General features: G+C 43.2%; 1 protein-coding gene across 12 annotated transcripts in view; it reads left to right on the top strand.

Annotated features, from left to right (window-relative positions):
• The first annotated feature begins 10,226 nt into the window (after nucleotides 1-10,226).
• Nucleotides 10,227-24,486, top strand: part of MTSS1 (MTSS I-BAR domain containing 1) — a 196,265-nt gene continuing 182,005 nt past the window's right edge. For 7 of the 12 annotated variants that reach the window (XM_075063227.1, XM_075063226.1, XM_075063223.1 and 4 more), the window contains exon 1: nucleotides 10,227-11,097. In XM_075063227.1, the coding sequence (XP_074919328.1) occupies nucleotides 11,026-11,097 (72 nt within the window). In that variant the 5' untranslated portion in view covers nucleotides 10,227-11,025. The remainder of the gene's footprint in view (nucleotides 11,098-24,486) is intronic. The other 5 variants (XM_075063232.1, XM_075063229.1, XM_075063231.1 and 2 more) reach the window with 2 other exon arrangements.

The raw sequence follows: 24,486 nt of genomic DNA, 5'->3' as shown, positions 1-24,486 counted from the left end.
AGAAGTGGTTTCCCATAACTAAATCAGGATGATTCCAGAAATACTATGAGAAGTGGTTAGCCCTAGATCATGATGACACCACCAAACTCACTTTTAGTTATGCTTTAAACCACCATTTGGATTCAGCACACGAAGGGAAAACACTAGTATTGAATGAAATTCAGAATATCTATTCCACAGGAAACTCCATCATTTTGACAAAATAAATCAATACATAAAATTAATTCCAGAGTGGAACAAAAAGGTGAAATTTCCAAACTTCCTGTGAAACAAAATTTATGAAAAATATTTGTTTCAGGTAAATCAAAACACTTAATTTTGGTAAAATAAAAATGTTGTATTTTGATTTTGACATTTATATAGAATATTTTATTAATATTTATATTGTTTTAAAATTACTTTAATAATTTTAAAAGTATAATATAAACTAGAATAAAAATATAAAAATAAAATTTGAAACAATAAAAATTAAATATAAAATCAAAAATATAAAAATGAAAAAAAATTGAAATGAAAAGTTGTTTTGAAACATTGCTTTGTTTTTTTTTGAAACAAAAATACATCAAAATTCACACATGCCTGTGGAACATTTCAATTGTGATGAATTAGTTAGTGCAGGGTTGATGTCACTGATTTATATATGGCCTGGGCTACACATAAAACTTAGGTCAAGCTAGCTACATCCCTCAAGGATGTGAAAAATTCACACCCCTGAGAGATGTAGTTAATCCTACATAACCCTAATATAGATACTGCTAGGTTGATGGAAGAATCTGAGATACCACTTCTCAAGGGAGTGGATTGACCCTTGTGGTCCCTTCTAACCCTACGATTCTATAATTCTATGATTTACTACAGCAGCAGAAAAAAACTTCTGTCGCTGTACCACAGGAGCAGTGGCACAGGAGCCAGCAAACAGAGCTGAAAACAAGAGTAGGAGTTTGGGGGAGTATATGCACACGGTGAATTTTCTGTTTGGTTGGTTTTTGTTTGTTTTACCTTGACATGAGCTTAGGAAGGAAGGTTGTCACTGATATGGGATAACAGAGGTAGTGACCCAAAGAATGGAAGAGACAGTACAGGTGACTTCAAGTGGAAGATGCAGGATGTACATTATTCTGGAGAGGGTACCTGAAAGGTGCTTAGTTTGTATGAAGTGTCACCTGATAGAACTAATGGAAGAGAAGATCCAAGGTTTGGAGATGAACTAGAAATTATGGGTTTAGAGGGGATTTGAGCAGATGATGGAGGGAAGGAGAGAAGAAGCTGAAGGGAAAACTGAAGACTTGCAGATGCATGCCGAACAAGAGAAATGTGAGGGTAGACTGCTAGATGAAGAAAGTGGCCTGTGGCAGCATATGATTACAAGAGCAAAGGAGAAATACTGCTGAGGAACAGGTTCGCTGCGCTGGAAAATGAAGAAGGGCAAGGAAGAAGAGAAGAGCAGCTAGACCTACAAGAAGAGGGGAAGAGACAATGGAATAGCCATAGTTCAGAGTCCCAGGAGGACAGAGGATGACTCTCAGAAGACTAAAGGTGAGAACAAAAGACAAGAAGACTTGCACCCAGAAGGAACAAATGGGGAAAGGCCTGAGAATTGGACCAACACCAGGCATAGGCAGGTCTACTTAACTGAAGGCAGAACTACTGATGCAGGAAGTAAAAGGAGATATTATAGGGATAGTGGAATATTGTCATGATCAGAATACAGGTACTGAGCAGTGTGTGCTGTTCGGGAACGAGAGAAATAAAAGTAAAGATGGGAGAGCAGCACGATATATTAACAATGAAGTAGGCTGTAAAGAAACTTAGAATGGAATAGATGGAATGGGTAAAACAGAAGCTGTTTGAGTCAAAATCACTGTGAGGAAGAATGGCAACAGAGGCTGCACAGTGACAGTTCTTGGGGTCTGCTAGTGCAGATGCTCCAAGCTGACAGAAGAGAGCTCTCCTGTTGACTTAATTACTCCAGCTCCTGCAAGTGGAGGTAGCTATGTCAGTGAGAGAAGCTCTCCTGCCAGCATAGTGCTGTCCACAGTGGCAGTTAGGTCGGTGTAACTTATCTTGCTCAGTAGAGTGGCTTATTCTCACCCCTGAGTGACACAATTTATACCAACTTAAACTGTAGTGTGTATATAGCCCTATTAATAACGGTAGGGCTTAGATATTCCTGAGTGTGAGAGCTAACAGATTTCTTCACCAAATAGTCACTGAACCAACAGGAGGTGATCCCATTTTAGATTTAGTTTTGGTAAAGAGCGAGCTCATAGTAGAACTGGGTGTAGAGGAGAACATTGGTTCGAGTGATCATGAGTTAATCCAGTTTAAATTCAATTAAAGGATAAACAAAAATATGTCTGCAACTAAGGTGCTTGATTTCAAAAGCGCAAACTTTAAATAATTAAGGAAATTAACTAGGGAGGTGGACTAGACTGACGAACTCAAGAATCTGAATGTGGAGGAGGCTTGGAATTACTTTAAGTCAAAGTTGCAGAAGTGATCTGAAGCCTGCATCCCAAGCAAAGGGGAAAATTCATAGGGAAGGGTTGCAGACCAAACTGGATGAACTGGCATCTCATACAGGTATTAAGAGAAAGCAGAAAGCCTACAAGGAATGGAAGAAGGGATGGATCAATAAGGAAAGCTACTTGTTGGAGATCAGAAAGTGTAGGGATAAAGTGAGAACTGGCAAAAGCTAGGCAGAGTTGGACCTTGTAAAGGAAATTAAAACCAATAGTAAAAGGTTCTTTAGCCATATTAGTAAAAAGAAAACAAGGAAAAAACAGAAGTGGGTCTGCTAAGCAGTGAGGATGGGGATTAAAGATAATCCAGGTATGGCCCAACACCTAACTGAATACTTTGCCTCAGTTCTTAATGAAGGTAATAAAGAGCTCGGAGGCAGTGACAGTGTGGATAATGGGAACAAGGATATGGAAGTAGAAATTACCATATCTGAGGTGGAAGCCAAATTTAAACAGGACCAAATCAGGAGGGTAAAATAATCTTAATCCCAGAATATTAAAGGAACTAGAATATTGAATTGTTAGCTCAATAGGAAAGATTTTTAATGAATCCATAAACTTAAGGTCACACTCTACGACAGGAGATCTGCAAATATAGACCTATATTTAAGAAAGAAAAAAATGTGATCTAGCTAAATATAGGCCCTTTAGTTTGACCTCACTTGTGGGCAAGGTCTTAGAACAAATTTTGAAAGAAAATTTTTAAAGATATACAGGCAAATGGTATTTGGGATAAAACAAAATGTGGTTTTAGAAAAAGTAGATCATGTTAGACCAACCTGATCTTTCTTTCAGAAGATAACTGATTTTCTAGACAAATGAAATGCAGTAGATCTAATCTACACATTAAATGTTTTACTAAAACATTCAGTATAGTTCCATATAGAAAATTATTAGTTAAATTGGGCAAAATGGGGATTAATATGGGAATCTAGAGGTGAGTAGGGAACTGGTTAAAGCAGGGACTACAACAGGACATACTGAAAGGTGAACTATCAGGCTGGAGGTAGGTTACTAATGGAGTACCTCAAGGATCCATCTTGGGACCAATTTTATTTAACATTTTCTTTAATGACCTTGGCACAATAAGTGGGAGTATGCTAATAAAATGTGCAGATGACACAAAGTTAGGAGATATTGCCAATATGGAGGAGGACCAGAATATCAAACCAGAAGATCTGGATGACCTTGAAAACTGGAATTTTAGAAATGGGATGAAATTTTATAGTGCAAAGTGCTAGGTCATTCACTCAGGGCATGGGTACACTTGCGAGTTACAGCACATTAAAGCAGCCCTGTGCGCTCTAACTCACGACGCATTCACACTGGCAAGGCATGTAGAGCGCTCTAACTCTGTGGCTAAAACGCTCCTAGTACTCCACCTCAGTGAGTGGAATAACATTTGATGTGCCCCCACTGGAGCGCCGCAGCACCAGTGTGGATGCCCTGGTCTGTTAATGCACTCTGATCGGCCTCCAGAAGTGTCCCACAATGCCTGATCTAGCCACTCTGGTCATCAGTTTGAACTCTACCGCCCTGCCCTGCCCTCAGGTGACCAACCCGTCAGACCCGCTCTTTAAATTCTCTGGGAATTTTGACTGCTCTCAGCGAATCTTTCCAGGTTACCATGCCTCGAAGTGCCAGGCGATCCCCAGTATGGAGTAATGGCAAGGTGCTGGACCTCATCAGTGTTTGGGGGGAGGAAGCTGTCCAGTCCCAGCTGCTCTCCAGCCATAGGAACTACAATACCTTCAGGCAGATATCAAGGGACATGATGGAAAGGGGCCATGACTGGAACGCACTGCAGTGCAGGGTTAAAGTGAAGGAGCTGCAAAATGCCTACCACAAAGCCTACGAGGCAAACTACCACTCTGCTGCTGCCCCTGCAACCTGCCATTTCCACAAAGAGCTGGATGTGATACTTGGGGGCGACCCCACCTCCACTCCAAGTACCACCATGGACACTTCAGAGCCCAGTTCAACAAGGCAGGAGGATGAGCAAAGCAGGAGCGAGTGTGCTGAGGCGGAGGAAGACACCCTGGAATCTGTAGATGCATGCAGCCAGGAGCTGTTCTCAAGCCAGGAGGAAGGTAGCCAGTAGCGGCAGCCGGTGCTTGGGGAAGGACAAACACCAGAGGAGGTTCCCGGTAAGCGGCTTTTATTTTGGAAAGGAAGTTATTTGGTGCGAGCTCTTGGGGCGAGGAGGGTTACGGCTGTCTGCACGCCTAGATGTGGAATAGGGCATTGATGTGCTCTCTCACATCGCAGTAATCAGCCTCAGAGATCTCTTCAAAGGTCTCAGCCAGAACTTGGGCAATGCGCTTGTGCAGATTTCTTGGAAGAGCCACTGTGGTCTTTGTCCCAGTCAGGCTAACATGTCTGAGCCACTGTGCCATGAGGGGTGGGGGGACCATTGCTGCACACAGGCAAGCTGCATATAGGCCAGGGTGGAAGCTGCATTGTAGTAGAAGACCATCCCTTGCTTCCAAGGTCACCCTGAGCAGCGAGATATCTTCCAGGATGAACTCTTGTGGAAAATCTGGGGATATTGTTCAGTATACGGGCCCCCAAGGCTCAGAAGCCCAGAGGACAGTACAGCCATGAAACAATCATTCCCCCGGACCCTGTGCTTACTCACCATTTTGGGGCTCCCGTGGGTTATGTGTGCTCACTTTGGGATGGGCAAATTATGCTATTATGTAGACTGTGCTTGCCCTGCTTAACTACAGGGGAATCACTGCTCTTTCTGGTGTGAACAATGCTGCCTCTGTTAAGTGTTGCATTTTGCCTTTACAGATGCAACCTTGATATCTCAGCCGTCCGTGTTATCACCAGCCGAGAGACTGCAAAGTCTCAGGAAGAGGCCATGTAGAAGCAAGGAAGACATGCTGCATGAAGTAATGCAGCAGTCACTTAACTAGAATCTAAAAGCGCAGGAGTGGAGGGAGAGTGAAAGGAGGATCAGCCAGCAGAATGCAGATCACTAGCACAAAAGCACGGAGCTCTGTCAGTAAAACATGGATCAGCTGATAAGCATCATGGAGCACCAAGCAGATTCAACCCAGGCGCTCACAGACATGCAGGTAGAGCACTACCACGCCCACCCCCTGTGCAGGCCTTGTCCCAAAACTCTTTCCCTTGTGCCCCTATATCACCCCCAACCCACTTTCCCCAACATCCTCCAACACCTGTAGCTTCACCACCCAGCCCTAAAAACTACAACCCTTATCCACTGCGCTCAACCCCCATCACTATGCAGTATAGCCAGCCTGAAGTGCAGCACTCATTGCACAGCGCTCCAGACAGGAAGGCTGAGTATGATAACATGACATACGCCAATCTGTGATTGTACCATTCCCCACTCCATCCCTTGCCCTTTCTGTTTCCCAAGCAGTTGCGTTTCTTTTCAATAACAGGTACAGCACGTGGATATAACCATGGGGATGCTGTCATCAGCCAGGTCCAGCTTCCCATACAGAGAGTGCCAGTGGCCCTTTAAACGGCCAAAAGCCCACTCCACAGTCATTCTGCACTGGCTCAGCCTGTTGTTGAACCGCTCCTTGCTGCTGTCGAGGCTCCCTGTGTAGGGTTTCATGAGCCATGGCATTAAAGGGTAAGTGGGGTCTCCAAGGATCACAATGAGCATTTTGAGGTCACCTCTGGTGATCTTCTGGTCTGGGAAAAGAGTCTCAGCTTGCAGCTTCCTGAACAGGCCAGTGTTCCAAAAGATGTGTGCTTCATGCACCTTTCTCGTCTAGCCTGCGTTAATGTCAATGAAACACCCATGGTGATCCACAAGTGCCTGGAGAACCATAGAGAAATACTCCTTCTGATTAATATACTCAGAGGCTAGGTTGGCTGGTGCCAGAATTGGAATATGCATCCCATCTATTGCCTTTCCACAGTTAGGGAAACCCGTTTGTGCAAAGCTTGTTTCATTTTAATTAAGATGGTTAAAAGCAGCATTTTCCTTCTGCATAGTAAAGTCAATGTTCAGTTGTAAACTTTTGAAAGAACAGCCATAACATTTTGTTCAGAGTTACAAACATTTCAGAGTTATGAACAACCTCCATTTCTGAGGTGTTTGTAACTCTGAGGATCTACTGTAACTTATTTCAAGACTGAGTTTGTTAACTTTATGGAGGAGATGGTACGATGAAGTTGCCTATGATGTCATATGGGCCATCTATGACTGTTATTAGCAAATATCTCCAATGGTCTGAGATGGGACAGTAGCTTGGAGGGCTCTGAGCTAATCCAGAGAATTCTTTCCCAGGTGTCTGGCTGATGCGTGTTGCTCATATGCTATGGATCTAACTGATTGCCATATTTGGGGGGGTCAGGAAAGAATTTTCTCCCAGGTCAGATTGGCAGAGACCCTGGGTTTTTTTTTGCTTCCCTCTGCAGCATGGGGCAAAGGTCACTTGCTGGTTTGAACTAGAGCAGGGTGTCTCAAACTTTATTGAACTGCAACCTCCTTCTGACAACAAATATTACTACACAACCCCAGGAGGGGTGAGGACTGAAGCCTGAGCTTGCCCGAGTCCCACCATCCCAGATGGAGGAGCCAAAGCCTGAGCAAAGTAGGGCTGGGTGGTACTCCCTCCCTACATCCTGTGGGGGCTGGCCTGGGCCTGCCAGGCCCCCCGAACATTCCTCTGTGCTCCCCATAGTTTGGGACCGTTGCACTAATGGATGTGCTGCACTGGCTTTACTGAGAGTGAGGATCACGCTGGCACTTTTCACCAGCACTAAATTCATGTAAATAAACCCATCATATATATATATATAATACAGAGAGAGAGAGTGTGAGTACTTATGCAAGGTGCAGGGCATATTATTTTTCACTCATATTTTCCTGATCCAACATCTGGAGCTTATTAAGTTATGCAATAATTCAGTCTAATGTCCCATCGGTGCAGCTCCATCAGGGATAGCAACAGTCGGAACCCAATCCCCCAGTTCTGAAAGTACTTGAGCACAGGCATGTTTTCACACTGTGACTAGTCCCACAGATTTCAGTGTGATGACTCTATGGCCCCAATCCTACAAACACTTACCTTTACTAAGCAAATGTGTAAGTGCTTGCAGCACTGGGGTCATAGTGCATAAAAATTAGGCACAATCATAATTCTTTGCAGATTTGGGGCTTCAAGGTAGAAAGCTTTTGAACTGGATACAATTTTAATAGACCAAATTTTGGTGTTTCGAGAGAAGTATTTTTATTTGATATAAATGCTCAGATGATCAACCTTACTACATTTCTGAATTTATGGGTAGGGCCCTACCAAATTCACAGCCATGAAAAATGCATCATGGACTGTGAAATCTGATCTCCCCTGTGAAATCTGGCTCGAGTAGGGGAGGGGCAGGACTGGGGCATCTTACTTTGTGCGGATCTCCAGATGCTAGTCCTAGCCGGGCTGGGGAGGAAGGGGACTTCCTCTTCCCTTGCAGAGGCCACCCCTGGGGCTCAGTTCGACCCATCTCCAGGAACCTCCCCTGAATGCAGGGAGCCTAGCTCTGAAGGCAGCACTGCTGCCAGCAGCAGTATAGAAGTAAGGGTGGCAATACTGCAACCCCCCCCCCCCCACAATAGCCTTGCAACACTCCATGGTCTCTTTTTGGGTTGGGACCTCCATGGTTACACCACCAAGAAATTTCAGATTTAAATATTTGAAACCATGAAATTTAAGATTTTTAAAAGCCTATAACCCTGAAATTGACCAAAATGGAATGTGAATTTGGTAGGGCCCTATTTATAGGATAATATGCACGCACACCACGTATTATTAAGACTGCTCTACACTTTCAATTATAAGATGTTGTTTTCAGTTGCTTATAACTTTTAACTGTTCGGGCTGAAATTTTTCATGCCAGGCATCTGCCTCAGGCTGATTTGTCTTAGGAGGAGGAGGGTGGGAATTTCAGCCAAAATGGTTCAGCTGTTTGACCTGTTATGGAAAGCAGGGATGCAGTGTCTCCTGTGTTCTCAATACCCTCTACTCACACCACCACTTGGCCCATGCAGTGTGGAGTAGATAGCTACTTGATTCAAATGCAGAGGGGACAGGAGCCACACCTGAAGTGTGGGGGATAGGGATTTGATTGGGACAAGGAGCCTGGGGGAAGGAGACTTGGACTAGAGGCTTCTGGGAAGCTAGGACAGGAGAATGAGAGTGGGACCAGCAGGACAAGGAGATGCGGGGTGGGAGCCCAGAGGGCTGAGATCAGGACTTGCTGGACAAGGAGACTATGACTAGGATGAGAAGCCTAAGGAGTGGAGACTGAGACTACGTAGGTGAGGAGAATGGGACTGGGAGGGGTAACCAGGGAGAGATAGAAGGAGAGAATAGGGGTAGAAGGGGGTCAAGTTAGGGAGTAGTGGGCAGAAGGGGCTGCGCCTAGGAGATCACAGTCTTCTACAGTGCCTGAGATGGAACCCAAGATTCACAAATCTCCCCATGCCTTGACTGTCAGCAAATATCTATTAAACCCTCTCACAAAGCATTCCACCCCCTCTAGTGCTAGTCCACATAGAGGATGACAGCTTACTACTGCTATCAGTCACTCCATTAGCTTACCTGGTAAAAATCTGTGCAGTAGACCTAATGATGAGCCATGTGAATATCAGCATGATGCCCCATGATGGAATTTATTTTTTCAGTTTGTTGTTTTAAAAACCCAGGACATTAGACACTCTTTCTCAAAGAACATTATTAAGGTTAGAAAGTCAAGCACTGTAAAGATAGCAAAGGCCAGAATTATAGGTGCCTGTGAAGCATTAATTTAGCCAGCTTGCTTGAGTGCATTGTGATGTTTAATTAAATAATCTTGTCAAGTATCAAGAGGGGTAGCCGTGTTAGTCTGGATCTGTAAAAGCAGCAGAGAATGCTGTGGCACCTTATAGACTAACAGAGGTTTTGGAGCATGAGCTTTCGTGGGTGAATACCCACTTCATCAGATGCATGTGACATGCATCTGACGAAGTGGGTATTCACTCACGAAAGCTCATGCTCCAAAACCTCTGTTAGTCTAAATAATCTTGTAACTTTTTTCCTAGGACCCTTGCACAGATAGCCTTAATTCTGGCATTTCCTAGTGTGCTTGACTTTACAACCTTAATAATATTCTTCTAACATGGTTTCTGTTGTGTGCACTATATGTAAAACGACATGACATTTGGCAACTAAAGGGGCAGAGTGTGGGGAGTATAAACACAGCCTAACAAAGGGTAGAAAAGGCTGTTGATTGGAACACCACACACCCTTGCTTTGGTTAGGTCATTAACCCCTCTGGGCATAGGCCCTTTGCACATCACGATCTTCTCACAGGCCACCTCTTGGGGCTGGGGGAACAGAGGAGAAAAGCCACTGAAAAATCAGTAACACTCCACCCCCTCCCAAGTTGGGAACAGAACCCAGGCAGCACCTTATGCTGGAAGACCCAGCCACCTCTCCCAGAGCCCTGACGCGCAGCCCCACCAGTCACTCCCGCAGCAGCAGAGTCGGGACTCGAACCAAGCACCCCGCTCCCACACCAGTGCGTGTTTTAGAGTCAGCAGCTATCTTCTGCCCACCCTCCCCTTCTCCCTTTAACCAATCAGCAGCGGCGGGGCGGGGCTGTGCTCGTGACGCGCCCGCGCCCCCGCTCCCGGGGAGGTGAGATAGTAGAGCCCGGGCACCGGCGCGCGCTCGCGAGGAGAGCTAGAGAAGCTGGGTGAGAGCCCAGCCACAGCCCAGCAGAGGGGCACGGGACGGGGCAGCTCCGCCGGCTCGGGAGCTGCAAATAAAGCGCCGATGAATCCCGTTCATTGGGGCTTTCTGGAAACACTAGATTGGTAGTTGGCTCCCCTCCCGCCGTGGCAGCCAGCCGGCCGAGAGCATTAATGAATGCACTGGGGCTTTTAAAATTGAAATATTAATTTGTTGCTCTGAATGCATTAGGCTTTTTTTTGGCAAGCCGTTGATTTGTTTTGTTAAACGCGCTTTACTTTCTTTTTTTAAAGTGCAAGCAGTAGCGTGGGTGTATTAAATGCTTTCCTTTGCGATCAGATTTGTTGCCTTAAATGAATAGTTATTTTGCTTTTTTTGGTAGGCAGCAAATCTGGTGCATTACATTCATTTTTAAACAGCTGATGCTGTTTTAGATTGAAATACCAGGTTTGATCCTACTTGTGGGCATGACTCATTATGCACAAGGATGGATTTTGTTGTTGCCCTTGTGTGGGAGGATAGTAGCAGCTTGGTTTTAAATCTCAGGATATTTTGGGGGGTTTGTTGGGGGCTGTATGTAGAAAATAGACACCAATAACATTGGGATTTTTTTTTTCGAACTAGATAAGGATTTCACTTATTTTCCCTGCTGCCTTTAGGTTCGCCGTTTTGTTTTTTTTAAAGAGCTGCTCAGGTTTTGTTGAGGTGGGAGGTTGGGGAGATTATTTTTTTTAGGGTTGTGAAATTGCAGCAGTGTCTGTGTCCTCCTGTGTGATCGAGCTGGGAAAATGGAGGCTGTGATAGAGAAGGAATGTAGTGCGCTTGGAGGGCTCTTCCAGACCATCATAAGCGACATGAAGGTAAGTGATTGAGAGGGAAGTGTGGGACCAGGTGCTGGGAAGCCGTCTAGTAACCTTTGCTGGGTAAACTTTACAAGCACCACATGATTGCACCATAAATTCCAGCTGCATTGAAGGGTCATTGCATTAACTCCTTACCCCACCCAAAGCCCCCTTACACTAGTTTGTGGATGAGACAGAGACCCTGTGTTTAATCTTCTGGATGTGTGTTGGCATCAGTTATAAATGCTCTTTGCAGTATGTTAGTTAATTGTTGATGGTTTTGACTCCTGAGTTGTTTGCAGGACACCACCTCCTTCTCCTGCAGTGCCCATCCACAAACATTTAAGTTTGGATCTCTTTACCTTAGGGCCAACATTTCTTATACCATTTTTAAAAACTCTCTTAGGTTGTGCAGTTCCTGACAATAAATGCAACAAGGCCAGAAGTGATTCAGTGTAGGACACCTATTATAGTGTGTTGGAAAGCCCTGGGATGGGCTGAAAAGGGCAATATAGGCATCAGTATACCACCATGATGAGTGCCATATGAAAATCTAGACTTACAGATACTAAAAAGTATATTTATTTTTTCCGGGATGAAACTGTATCTTAATCTGTGATTAATTTTGTTTGCATATGGTATGTTCATATGGATGGTAACTGGCCTTTCCTGAGTCTGTTTAAATGCAAAGTGCATCAGTTCTCATAGCTTTGCCCCCATGCAAACTGAAATCACAATCTACAAAGATCGTTCTGGTGAGGGAGCCATCAATTAAGGGGTGTTGCCTGCATCCTTGACTGAAAGGGCCTCTCTGCAGGATATATATATATACACACATATATATATAAATAAAGGATGGGAAGGATCTTCTAGCCTAGTCTTGTTTAAAAAAAACAAACTACAGTATCTCCGTAATAATGGTCCTAAACCACTACAGCTTAAAATAACGTTACTACAGTGTTTGCAGCAATGCTTGTGGAATACTGTAATGTTCTCCTTAACAAGGGCAAGATGCCTTTCTGGGATGGGGCATAGATGTGGGGCTAGGTTTGAGGGAATCCAGCTATAGTCTAAATATAGCCAGTAGTGAGGTGTTACATTACAGTATTCTACAGCAATGATTCCAAACAGTGTATTTTTAATTTGTACAGGACCCTTCCCAGAAGGGCTGGGAAGTGAGTGTGCCAGGTGGAGGTAGTTCTCAGAGATGAGGGATTCACTGGTGGGTGTGGATGTGCTCTGGAAGGGAGCTCAGTTTTACTAGCTAAAATATAATTTGCAGTGAGGCATATATAAATTAATGTTTTTTGTGTGTGTATGGAGGCCGGGGGGGGGGAGGGGGGAGGAAAGAGGAGGGGAGATGTCTGGTCCAGGAATTATTTTTTAGCTTGGATTCACATGCCCTTTCATCTAAACAGATCTATGGAGATAATTAAAAGCATGGTTTGTAAAGAGTAGGCAGGTTTGGGGGAGAGGTGTGTGTATCAGAAGAATGTTGCAATTATTGCTGTCATGTTTCTCAAGTGTGATTTTTTTCCAAATTTTGCCTTTTTTTTTTTACATTAAGTGTAGGTTTAATTAAAAAGACAAAACAAAAACCAACCTCCATCCCTGTAATAATTTTCATTAAATATACTTCAAAAAGAACATTTAGCAGATGTATTGTTCTGCCAGATTAAATGTTATTTTTTATTTAAATAGAGAAGAGCAGAACATGTCATTACTTCTCTCCTATAAAAATGATGCATCTTGTTTTGCTGCTGCTGTTGTGTGTATGTTTATTCACTGTTACATGTACGGAAACCCTGGTCACTGGAAAGATTTTAACACAGGTACTTTACAGAAATAGAAACAGGTGTGGATTTAAAAAAAATCTTTAATAGTAGTGGAACCTGTTTTCTAGACTGAACTCTAGAAGGGGTGTATTAGATTTAAAGAAAACGAACACTGCACCAGTTCTTACCCCGGTTGATCACTTTTTAGATAAACGAGCACAATGTTCTTTATTGTTTAGTCTAAAAAAAGCAATTAAATTACATCCATGCAATTAATGAAACATTAGCTGTTTTTACTAATTATGTGCAAGGATAATGACAGTTTACAAAAATAATTACTTTTTTCAGAGATTAATGGGTGCTTTCAGCTAGCTGTACGAAATGGTCCTTAGAAAGCTAAGTTCCATTTTACTGCATAGACACAAATGGAACTGTGGGGGTGGACTTCTTGCAAAGCTGTTGGGATCTGAGCAGGAGTCTGCCAATCTATCCTGTTGCAGGATCTGTCCGTAATTCCCATAATCGAAAGGCTATAGCCAGAGCCCTGTGTACTCTGCAATGGTGTGGAATTTGCAACAGAATCCAGCCTTTTCATTTTATTAATTTTTATTCTTAGCCATTGTGATTGTGATGAAAACCCCCCAAATATGAACAGTGTGAACAGAGGCTCTGGGAGGGGGTCGGGTGTGGAGCTCTTACCTGGGGCTCCAAGGTGGTGCAGGCCGGGGGCCTCCATGCGCTTCTGCCCCCAGGCACCACCCCTGCAGCATCCCATTGGCCGCAGGGGTGTTTGGGGCAGGGCGCAGAGGCACAGCCCCGCCCCACCCCTGGGCCGCAAGGAGAGGGCTGTAGCAACTGAAGTGAGCAGGCAGACGCCGCTTAGCTCTGCTGCACCGCCAGGGCCCCTGAGGGGGGAGTGCCCAGAGGCGGCAGGTGGGGCCCAGGGAGAGACCTGCCCCAAAACTGCCGAAGCCCCGTGGGCCGTGAGTTTGAGACCCCAATTTAAACTGTGTTCAGCACCAGTTCAGCTGTCCTGTTGTTGATGCCCACCTTTCCTTAGAGTGGACAAGGCTTCTGAGTCTGTAAACAATACTCCAAAGTGAGATCTTCCCCCAATAGACTCAATGGTGTGTTAACACTGAAACCTAATGATGCTTAACCAGTCTAGTGCTGGTGGTCTTAGCAGAAACATTGAACTAGTTTGCTTCTAGTCCACAATCATAAACTGCTTCTCTCAATTTCTGAAGTGCCAAAAGTCCCAAATCTTCTACAATGCAGGTTGGTTTTAGTGCAAAGTTTGGCAGCTATGTGTAAATTAAAAAATTTGCAGCATTGTGTAATTAAGACCATAAGAACTGTCATACTGTGTCTGACCAAAGGTCCATCTAGCCCAGTGTCCTGTCTTCCGACAGTGGCCAAGGCCAGTGCCCCAGAGGGAATGAACAGAACAGGTAATCATCAAGTGATCCATCTTGTCACCCATTCCCAGCTTCTGGCAAACAGAAGCTAGGGACACTGTCCCTGTCCATCCTGGCTAATAGCCATGGATGGACCTATCCTCTATGAACTTATCTAGTTCTTTTTTGAACCCTGTTATAGTCTTGGCCTTCACAACATCCTACGGCAAAGAGTTTCACAGGTTGACTGTGCGTTGTGTGGAAAAAATACTTCCTTTTGTTTGTTTTAAATCTGCTGCCTGTTAATTTCATTTGGTGACCCCCAGTTCTTGTGTTATGAGAAGAAGTAAATAACACTTCTTTGTTTACTTTCTCAATTAAATTGAATATCAAATTAAATAACACAAGGAATATTGTATTGTTCATTTTAATATATAATTCAGTAACCTCTCCCCCTTCCATTTTTTATTTTATCTTATTCTGCTGTGGAATTTACAGTTTGCTGTGTAGGCAAAATCCAAGCACTCTGCTGCAAAGTTTAGGTCAGATTTATCATGGAGTACACAGGGTCTTCACTATGACAGACTCATGTTTGATGTGTTCACGTTTGGTGCCATGCTTGGTATTTTTGCTCCAGAATCAGGATTTAGCAACTTTAGAATTCAAGAGAATCATGGAAATTTAGCTGTATGTATTGTCCATTCTTAATGTGCTGTTGTTCCCTGCAATCTGTTCTTGAGGTGATAATGTACAGATGTTATATGTAAGATTTTTTTCAAAGTGGTCCAAATTAAAAAATAAACACTTGCTTTGTGCCCTCTGAGGAGTAGATTTATATGGTGTGCTAACATTGTTCAGGTTTCCCTGTGAATGTAATGTGCTTTCTGTAGCTCCCTGTGGGAAGATAGCATTTGATCTGAATGGATTGTAACTCCTTTCTGGAAACAAAATACTGAGAAGCTCTGTACAGTAGTATGCTGTTAATTTTTCGTAGCATACAGCAAATGTATGGAGATCATTTTGGGATGAGCTTTTAAAGAGCTTGTTTCAAACAATCCTGTTTTTTGATGCTCCCCCTTTTCAGTGTTGCTCTTCCTTTCCTTCTTATTCCTAATTCTGTGCTTTTCTTAGTTTATTCCCTCTGACTCCCCTTTACTCTCACTATTCCACACGATCATTACTGTCTCCTCCCCCACCCCAATAAGGAACTAAGATACTGTGTGCCGCTCATCACTCTTGCTTGTATGTTGCATCCTTTTTCCCCAACACACCCTTCATCTGTTTTGTCTGTTTAGGCTGTAAGCTTGTTGGAGCTGTTGCTCTGTGCAGCACCTGGTTGAATGGGGCCTTGATCCTGATTGTGGTCTCCAGGCATACAAATAAATGATAACAGACAGGCCTACATTGATTATATCCATGAGTTTGCTTGGGCTTAAAGATACAAGAAGGGGATATAAATTTTCTCCTTGGAGAGTAAAAACACATTTCTAAGGAGGATCAGTGCCCACCTCCCTAATAAGGGATGGAAATCCAGAGGCCTAATGATAAGAGAATGTCAATTTTTATAGTCTTTTAATTGAAGTCTCCATGAAGTAACTGAGAGCAAAGCATTGATGTGACTTATTTTAATGCAAAGTTGAAGAGGTACCACTAACTTCATTCTGCCCTGTTGTGGCTAGTAATGCGCTTTTGGATGGGAATGTGGCATCATTGCTGTCAAATGTTCAAGGCTGTTGCTGGTAGAGATATAGAAAGGATAGAAATCTGAGTGGGCCCAAAAGGAGAATAGATAAGAGAATGTATCTGAGTGGCTGAGAGATGAGAAATATTAAGTTCCAAGAATTTTTCTGATTCTCAATGTATTTTCAGTATGGGCAGGTTGAAGAGTAGTTAAACCGTGTACATGGCAAAACTTGGCACAAGATGCACAAGGGAAATGGCTATAGTTCTTGAAGCAATTTGGTAGTTAGGTCCTTACACTGATTCAGAGGTTAGGGAAAGCTGGTGGAATTTGTTTGTGTGTGTGTTTGATATGAACACAAGGAAATGCACATTTGAAAAACAGATGAAAATATTTGTAATATGACGCAAGCAATGCTAAGCCATTGTTGGGATAAGCAAAGTGCTGAGCCAGTTACCACACAAATGTGGCGTTAAACGGTTCTCATCCTGTGATCAGATCTGTACAAACACGAGGCTGCCCGCATGTATCTGCTTCCAGGACCCTGACTTTATTTTCTATAGCATCTCTCAAGCGGTCTGTAAATACTTTGGAGTAAGCTGGTAGTAACAAAATTGAAGTAAAATATAGATATTACAGCTGAATTTAGAGTCTGGCTGCCATCCAGTTTCTAATATGGCTAGCCTTATTTTCTTTTAATAGCTAACTAAAATAAATGCAAAGAACAGGTGTAGACTTTGGGGGAAGAGAGGGGGAGAGATGACAGAGGGACTTCTTCCATTACCCCAATGCATGCTACATTAGAATGTACATGTTTCTCTCACGATTCCTGAAGACAAGCTCTGTTTCAAGCATAGAGACTCTGGTATTTATACTCTACAGTGTGTTTCTTTTTTTCTCCATGCAGCTTCTATTTTTAGAATAGGTGTCTGCTGTCAACACTTCTGTGGATAGCAAATATAGCTGATTGTTTGCAATTTGTGCAAGCAGCTAGTTTGCTTTCTCTGAAATTCTTTGCTCTTTATAAACAGCTGCAGAATCTCTCTGCAAGTGTCTTAAGGACTTCAGAAGAATTCTCATGAATTTATCACGAAGCTTGAGGGATGGTCTAGGAGAAGAAATACTGAATTCTTATCAATGTATTGGGCCTACCTGTGTGTTCCATACAATTGTGGCAGAGCTATGAAAATGCATAACTACAGCCTCTTTTTAGCAGCAGATCCTCAGCTGGTGTAAATCATCTTCAGTGGAGTGATAATTTACAGCAGTTGAGGATCTGCCCCTCAAGTATTTAGAGGACAGTTTTGTTTCCTGCTATAGTGTGGAAGGGAAAAAATACTTAGAAATCCTTTCAGATCAGGCAGAATGCCATAGGCTACATAGTAAGGTTTCCAGTGTCGTAGCCTAGAAGAGATTGTGCAGCTTTCCGTAAAAAATACAACTGACGGAGCAAATGTTTGAGAATAACGAGACTGCGTAATTACACACTTAGAACTGGTTAATACAGAGTTCACCGCTTCCTCGGTTCTGAACCTGGAAAAGATGCATTAAAACCAGCAGTATACAATAGCCAGTGCTGTACTGTGTATGGATGTCTCTTGGTCACATATTTGTTGCTCTAAGTGATGGAGCACTTTTGTGTATCTGTATAGAATATTTTCCAGAAGCACCACTATCATTGTCTTGATGTTTTCAGCTTTTCAGTTACAAATCCTCAGTTTTAATCAGGAGGGAAGTAGCGATCTGTCCATGGAAATCTCCATATACGATATTCGATGCGGGTGGGGAGTGGGGAAGAATCCCATGACGCAGAGTGGAATAATAAAATGACAGCTGTACTTAAAAGGTGCATCAGTCTACTTTGAATCCACAAAACCAGGGGGGCTCTCAATTAGTAAGGAGGAGTCCCCCCCAAAGGGCCTCTCAGCAGGGTGGATTTGTTTTCTTTGTGTTTAGGTTCATCAGTTTAGCATTATATACCGTTGTGTCGAATGTTAAGTACATAAAAATTCCCTGTTGAGTCAGTGGTGCTGCTCGTGTGCTGAAGTGCTTAGCTGGATTGAAGCAATGTTTGAAGGAATGCTTGGCACTAGGGTTGAGCCCATAGTGCATTTCATCTTCAAAGTGCTCCACAAACACTAGTACCCAGATTCACAGGAACCTTAGGAATATTTATCCCCTCTTTAACAGAAGGGCAAGGTCAGGCTTGGAGCTTTGGTGACGTTTCCCCTAGGCTGTAAATGGAACAGGCCTTAGAAGAAGGATTTGAGTTCAGGAGTTTCTGGCTTTTCACTGTGCTCTCTGAACTTTTGTCATGTCTCAGACTTCACTGATGTTTCCCCTTGTTTGAAGGTGGAGAAGAGAATCTCTACAGTTGCTCCTCCAAGGCTGATCGTGATGCACCCCCATCCCCGATGTACATGAGGCCAAAAACACTGGGCACAACTGTGTTGGTTTTTAAAGGAAGGGGCTGATTGGAACACTTTAATGTGTAGGATTATAGTGCATGAAGGATCCATAGCTGGCTATTCTGTGTGTGGCTGTTTTATTTCTGTCTGTCGCCCCCTCATTAGCCAACTACAAGCTGTTGAAGAGGTGAAAGCAGAGCAGTTCTGTGCTATTTGTGTTAATCTTAGGATGCAGGCTGAGATACCAGCTAGTGCATAACAATCGAGGCCAGCGGTTCTCAAACTTCAGCAACCCGAGGACCCTCATTTTGATTTAATTTTTTCATGGACCCCTAAGCCCCCTGCTAACCCCACGCCCTGCCCCCACTACACCCCTTCCCCGCAAGGCTCCACTCCTGACTAGGCTGACCAGATAGCAAGTGTGAAAAATCAGGACAGGGGATGGAAGGTAATAGGAGCCTATATAAGAAAAAAAATATCGGGACCGTCCCTATAAAATGACCAGGACATCTGGTCATCCTACCCCTGACCCATCTCTTCCCACCCTACTCCACCCTTTCCCCTCTTCTTCCCTGCCTCTTTCTACTCCATCCCTGGTGTGCCCTCCCTTCCCCCTCCCAGTGCCTCCTGCATGCTGGGGAACAGCTATTCCCCTGGCATTCAGGAGGTATTGGGAGAGAGGGAAAGGAGATGATCAGCGGGGCTGGCGGACCCCAGTTTGAGAAACGCTGATCTAGGCTATGTCTACACTAGGACTTTTGTCAGTAAAACTCTTGTCGGTCAGGGGCGTGAAACAACCACATCCCTGACCGACATAAGTTTCACCAACAGACACTCCAGTATGGGCAGTGCTGTGACGGGGGGAGATGCTCTCCTGCTGACGTAGCTACCGCTGCTTGTTGGGGATGGTTTAAATATGCCGATGGAAGACAACTCTCCCATCGGCATAGAGCAGCTACATGGGAGACCTTACAGCTGTGCAGTTGCACAGGCCTAACCATCCTGATGTAAGGTCTATGGTGTAGACATAGCCCCGTGTCTATTATAAGTAAAATTAAGCGAGTTAACCTGTTGTTCATGTGTTCGGTGCTGGTAATGATTATTCTACCTGAGAAATTCAATTTATGCTACCAGAGAGAAAGGGGTTGGTTGTGGCGTGATATCACCGTCCTTCTGATTCCTCTTTCTCTCTAAACTAGCAGTGCCACCATGTTTGTGTGTAGGACCCTGAACGTTGTTGTGAAATAGCTTTGTTGACATGCATCTGACAAAGTGGGTATTCACCCATGAAAGCTCATGCTCCAATACGTCTGTTAGTCTATAAGGTGCCACAGAACTCTTTGCTGCTTTTACAGATCCAGACTAACATGGCTACTCCTCTGATACTTGACTTTTGCATCATAGCTCTGTAGCTGAGGGTGAGTTAGCCCATCAATTTTGAGTTGGTAATAATTGTAGCCCAACCTTTTCCAATTCTTCTTTGCTGAAACTTGGCATAGGTGCTTAGCTTGGGGCTAGGAAATGACTTTATTTTTCTCCTCTGAGCTAGTAATAAACTTGTAATAAACTGATGCGTACCAGTGAATTTTGAAGCTACCCAAAGGGTAAAACCGCCAAGAGAACTCCCTTTCTCCCTGTGTGCTGCCTTGACAACTGTGATCACCTGAGGCATTTCTCAACATCTGGGGAAAAGATCTTTGGCTCTGGTAATCGTTTCATCTGCTGGCCTGAGGGAGCTTGTGTTAGACTTAACCCTGGGCATTGAAACCATGGGCATCTCTTCTGTGTGGGTTTTGCCGAAGAAATCGTGTGGACTTGGTGGTGCATACTTTGTGTGGTGTGATCCTTGTAAAGGAGACACTGGTTAGCACATAAGATGCATAAAATATTGTACAGTGCACAGAGACCGAGTGGTGAGGGGCACTGTTATACTTTTTTTGCTAAAAGGGCTATGTGAAATTTTAGTCGATCAAATCCCAGTGCTGTTAATGGAGTTACCTGGCCATGCGTAGGCCCTGGCATTACTTTGAGAATTTACCCCGTATGCCTTAACCAGAGTGAATGCCTCTTGAAATTTTAATAATCTTAGTTTTGATCCAACTGAAACATTGTGGGTTTAAGTGTCTGCTGTGCATACACAGGAGCTGATTCATAATGTTAGAGTGGATGAAAGGCTTCTATTGATGAGTCTCTGTGGAGAAATCCTCCCTTCAGAGTTTCTCACGAATTTGTCATTCTAATCTGAATTGAAGAACATGTAACTAAACATTTCCCCTTGCATACTTCTTTAGAATCATCTTCTTGTGTTTATAACTCTTTTTGCAGAATGTGCCATCGGATACTAGGTCAGGTTCTCCCATAGCTGCAGAGGGTAGCTTTTTCCCCTCCTACAGACAACTTTCTCTATGTAGAGAGAGAGTCCAGTTAGACTTCTCATCTTAATGCAGGTCTGCTTATATTTGAGACAGACTTTCAGAGTGGAAAAAAATGAAAGGTATCCAGTGGGTATGTATCCTCCCACATTGTATTACTACATTTTTCTCAACATGTTTGCTAATTTTCCAATCCGTTTGTATTTAAACTTACTGTCTCAAAGCTAAGTTTGCTAGGTCTTAACCTGTAGTGAATGATATAGTTGTGACATCACACTTGTTGGCAGCTGGTGAGTGGCCTGACTTGATCTCAAGCCAGGATGTTATGCGCAAAGAAAGGAGAGGATGCTTTTAGAGCCTAAATATCTTGGGCCATTCCACCCTTGACATCTGACAGACTGATGTGATTATGAAAGTACAGTGTGTGTACTTCACTACTGGATCCATTTAGTCGTGGGCTATTGGGATGTGGACTTTATTCCAATAAGAACAAAGCAAAGAAAATGGCTCTCTAATAACAAAATTACACCTAATTCATATTCCTCACCTCCTTCCCTTGAATTTTTTATAGTTGCTATGCTCATTAAATTGCCATCTTCCAAGAGGTAGCTGCACATCAGTGCTCCAGAATTAGTTATTGTTTGGTGTTCAGAAAGTGCTTTGGACATACCTAAATCAGTGGTGGGCCACCTGTGGGCTGCATGCAGCCTGTTGGTTGCCCACCACTGATTTACATAGTAGAGATACTTTTTCCTGTGGTGTGGTGGTTCTCTTCTAGAGTTTTCAATAGACTTCCACCCTGACTGGATCAGTGTCTTGAGTTGATCAAGCTGTTACAAAACTCCTAGACTAGTAGAGGTGGTTCCGTAACATTTATAACAAATTTAACCTGTACAAGCTTTCCATGGAAGTCTTTAGATTGCGTAGACAGCATTGTGCTATTGCACAAGACCCTGAAAGTAAAACTGGCAAGTCTCTTTAGGTTGTCTAGGCCGGGTTTTCTCAAACAGGGGTTGCCGCTTGTGTAGGGAAAGCCCCTGGTGGGCTGGGCCGGTGTGTTTACCTGCCCTGTCCGCAGGTCCGGCCGATCGCAGCTCCAACTGGCCGCGGTTTGCTGCTCCAGGCCAATGGGAGCTGCTGAAAGCAGCACAGGCCAAGGGACTTAGTGGCCGCCGCTTCCACCAGCTCCCAGTTGCCCGGAGCAGCGATCCACGGCCAGTGGGAGCCGCGATTGGCCAGATCTGCGGACGGGGCAGGTAAACACACTGGCCTGGCCCGCCGGGGGCTTTCCCTACACAAGTGGTGTCCCTTGTTTGAGAAACCCTGGTCTAGACTGAGAGAAATAGAAAAGAAAACAATATCATAAGTAGTGGAAAAATAGGTTAGACTTATATTTTCTTTTTAATCATCTGCTGCAGTGGTTTTCAGCCTATGGTCCGTGGATGCCTGGGAGTCTGCAGACTGGCTAAGATGCTCAAAGGGGTCCGCACCTCCATTTGAAATTTTTTAGTGATCCGCAAATGAAAAAAGGTTGAAAACCACTGATCTACAGTCTTTTGATCTTGGAATGGAACACAGGCTAAGCCACGGTTTTAACTTGATTTCCTATGATTTGTCACTGCTTTTAGTTGTTCACAGTACAGCCTCTGAAACTTGATGCTTTTCCATTTCATGAAGTTGATTTTGAGATGCCTTAGTTTTGAAAGGAGATGAAATTAAAGTCATTTTCTTCTTTAACTGTTAACGACAACATATCATTCCTGGCCCTGCAGGGGTTCTGGGTGAGTAAAGAGTTTCTTTGGCTGCAAAACCATTGCATCCTAAATCCTTGCTCTATGTATAGCATTATCTTTTTCTTCAGTTGTAGAACTCTTCGTGAGATTATGGGCTTGCCCTTACCACTTGTGAGAGGTTCTGTGCACACTTGCTTCTCTTTTGAACAAAGTTGCATTCCGGGTACCCACAGTTCTCTAAAAGAAACTAAGTGGGGAAGTTATTTTCACTTCCCTTTCAAAAATAAAATAAAACAAAACAGTGCGGAGTTGCTTAATAGGGGGGTGCTGTCCTCTTTGATCCCACGGGTACATGTATATCAGTGATGGGGAATGGGGATGGCTTCACTCTCAAAGGACCTGAGCACCTGTAATCATGAAGATACATGCGCTCACCACCTTTGTAAATCAGGCCATGCATATAGTTTGTAAAGAATCCATCAGAGTGAAATGGTGTTCATATAAACATGAAGAGGCCTTGCATCTGCTTTATTCTAATTATCTATCAACAAATTAAGGATAGATGTATTTGCATCTAATACAAAAATATTCTAAGATACTGGTTATGAATGATATAGAGAAGGTAGATAGAAACTTCTATTTGTCCTTTCTCATAATATAAGAACAAAAGGATTCTCAATGAAATTGAAAGGTGGCAAATTTAAAAGCTGCTTAAAAGAAATATATTTTTCAGTGCAGTGCACAGTTAGATTGTAAATGAGATACCATTGAAGGGAAGAGATGTCCAGGATTTCTAAAAAAGAATGAGATGCTTATATGGTTATCAAGAAAATCCATAATGGTGACTATTAAACGAGTTTTGGAAGGGATATAAATTGTCATGCTTCACGGCATAAGACAGCCTCTAAGTTTGGGGGTTAGGAGGAAACTTTTTCATGGTAGCAGGCTATCTCATTAATTACCTTTAGCTGGTTTTCTCATCCCTTCCTCTGAAGCATCTGTTATTGGCCACTGGTCTAGATTGACCTCCGGTCAGGTCTGGTCTGGCGTTGGAAATTCTAACAGTACACAGATTTTGAAAACTTGGCTTAAATTACATTGATATTTCTCATGTTTACGCTATACAATTAACAAGATATGTTTTGGTGGGCATATCAACCAATGGAGTAAATTTTCTTTTAAGAAAAGTTTGAAATGGAGTGTTTTAATCTTATGGAATTGAAACGCTATTTTAAATGCTTGGTTTTAAATTAGTTCATTTTGACATTGCAAAACAAACTGGAAATGCTCAAGATCTTGTATGATGAGCGTATGGTGCATTTGGTGTTGCAGAAGCTTCACGGGTTGATTCACTTAACTGGAATATTAATATTGAGGGATAGGAAGGAGAAGTGTGTGGGAAATGAATATGTCAAAATCCCTTGCACCAAAGCAAGATACAAATTGATAATGAAGGCAGCAGTAATGAAGTGCTGTTTGTTAAGAGGCAAATAAAATAACATCCTAGAATACATGTGCTGTTATTCTAGATCTGCATGAAGAATGAACTATTTCTGGACCCTGCCTGAGTTTACGTTTCAGCTCACTGTAAGATGGTAGTTAACCTGACATTTTGTTGGGAAACACATTGAGCTGAAGATACTTCATCAAGTAGGTTCTTTAATTATTTTTAATGTCAACTGTCTGACCTGAAGAGTGAAGGAACCAGCCAGCTTAGAGGGAATGCTACCAATGGGAAAGAAAATTATTACTGTTAAGATAGTAGAGAAGCTGCTAAGTAGGCCCACTGCTCAGTTAGGAGGGAGAAACAGTAACAGGAAACTTGGGAAATGGCAGAGATGCTTAATGACTTCTTTGTTTCAGTCTTCACTGAGAAGTCTGAAGGAATGTCTAACATAGTGAATGCTTGTGGGAAGGGGGCAGGTTTAGAAGATAAAATTAAAAAAAGAGCAAGTTAAAAATCACTTAGAAAGTTAGATGCCTGCAGGTCACCAGGCCCTGATGAAATGCATCCTAGAATACTCAAGGAGTTAATAGAGGA

This window comes from Chelonoidis abingdonii, chromosome 2 (genome assembly GCF_003597395.2).
Source record: "Chelonoidis abingdonii isolate Lonesome George chromosome 2, CheloAbing_2.0, whole genome shotgun sequence".
Lineage (NCBI taxonomy): Eukaryota > Metazoa > Chordata > Testudines > Testudinidae > Chelonoidis > Chelonoidis abingdonii.
Note: the sequence above shows the minus strand (reverse complement) of the source record. Positions and strands in the feature narration are given on the sequence as shown.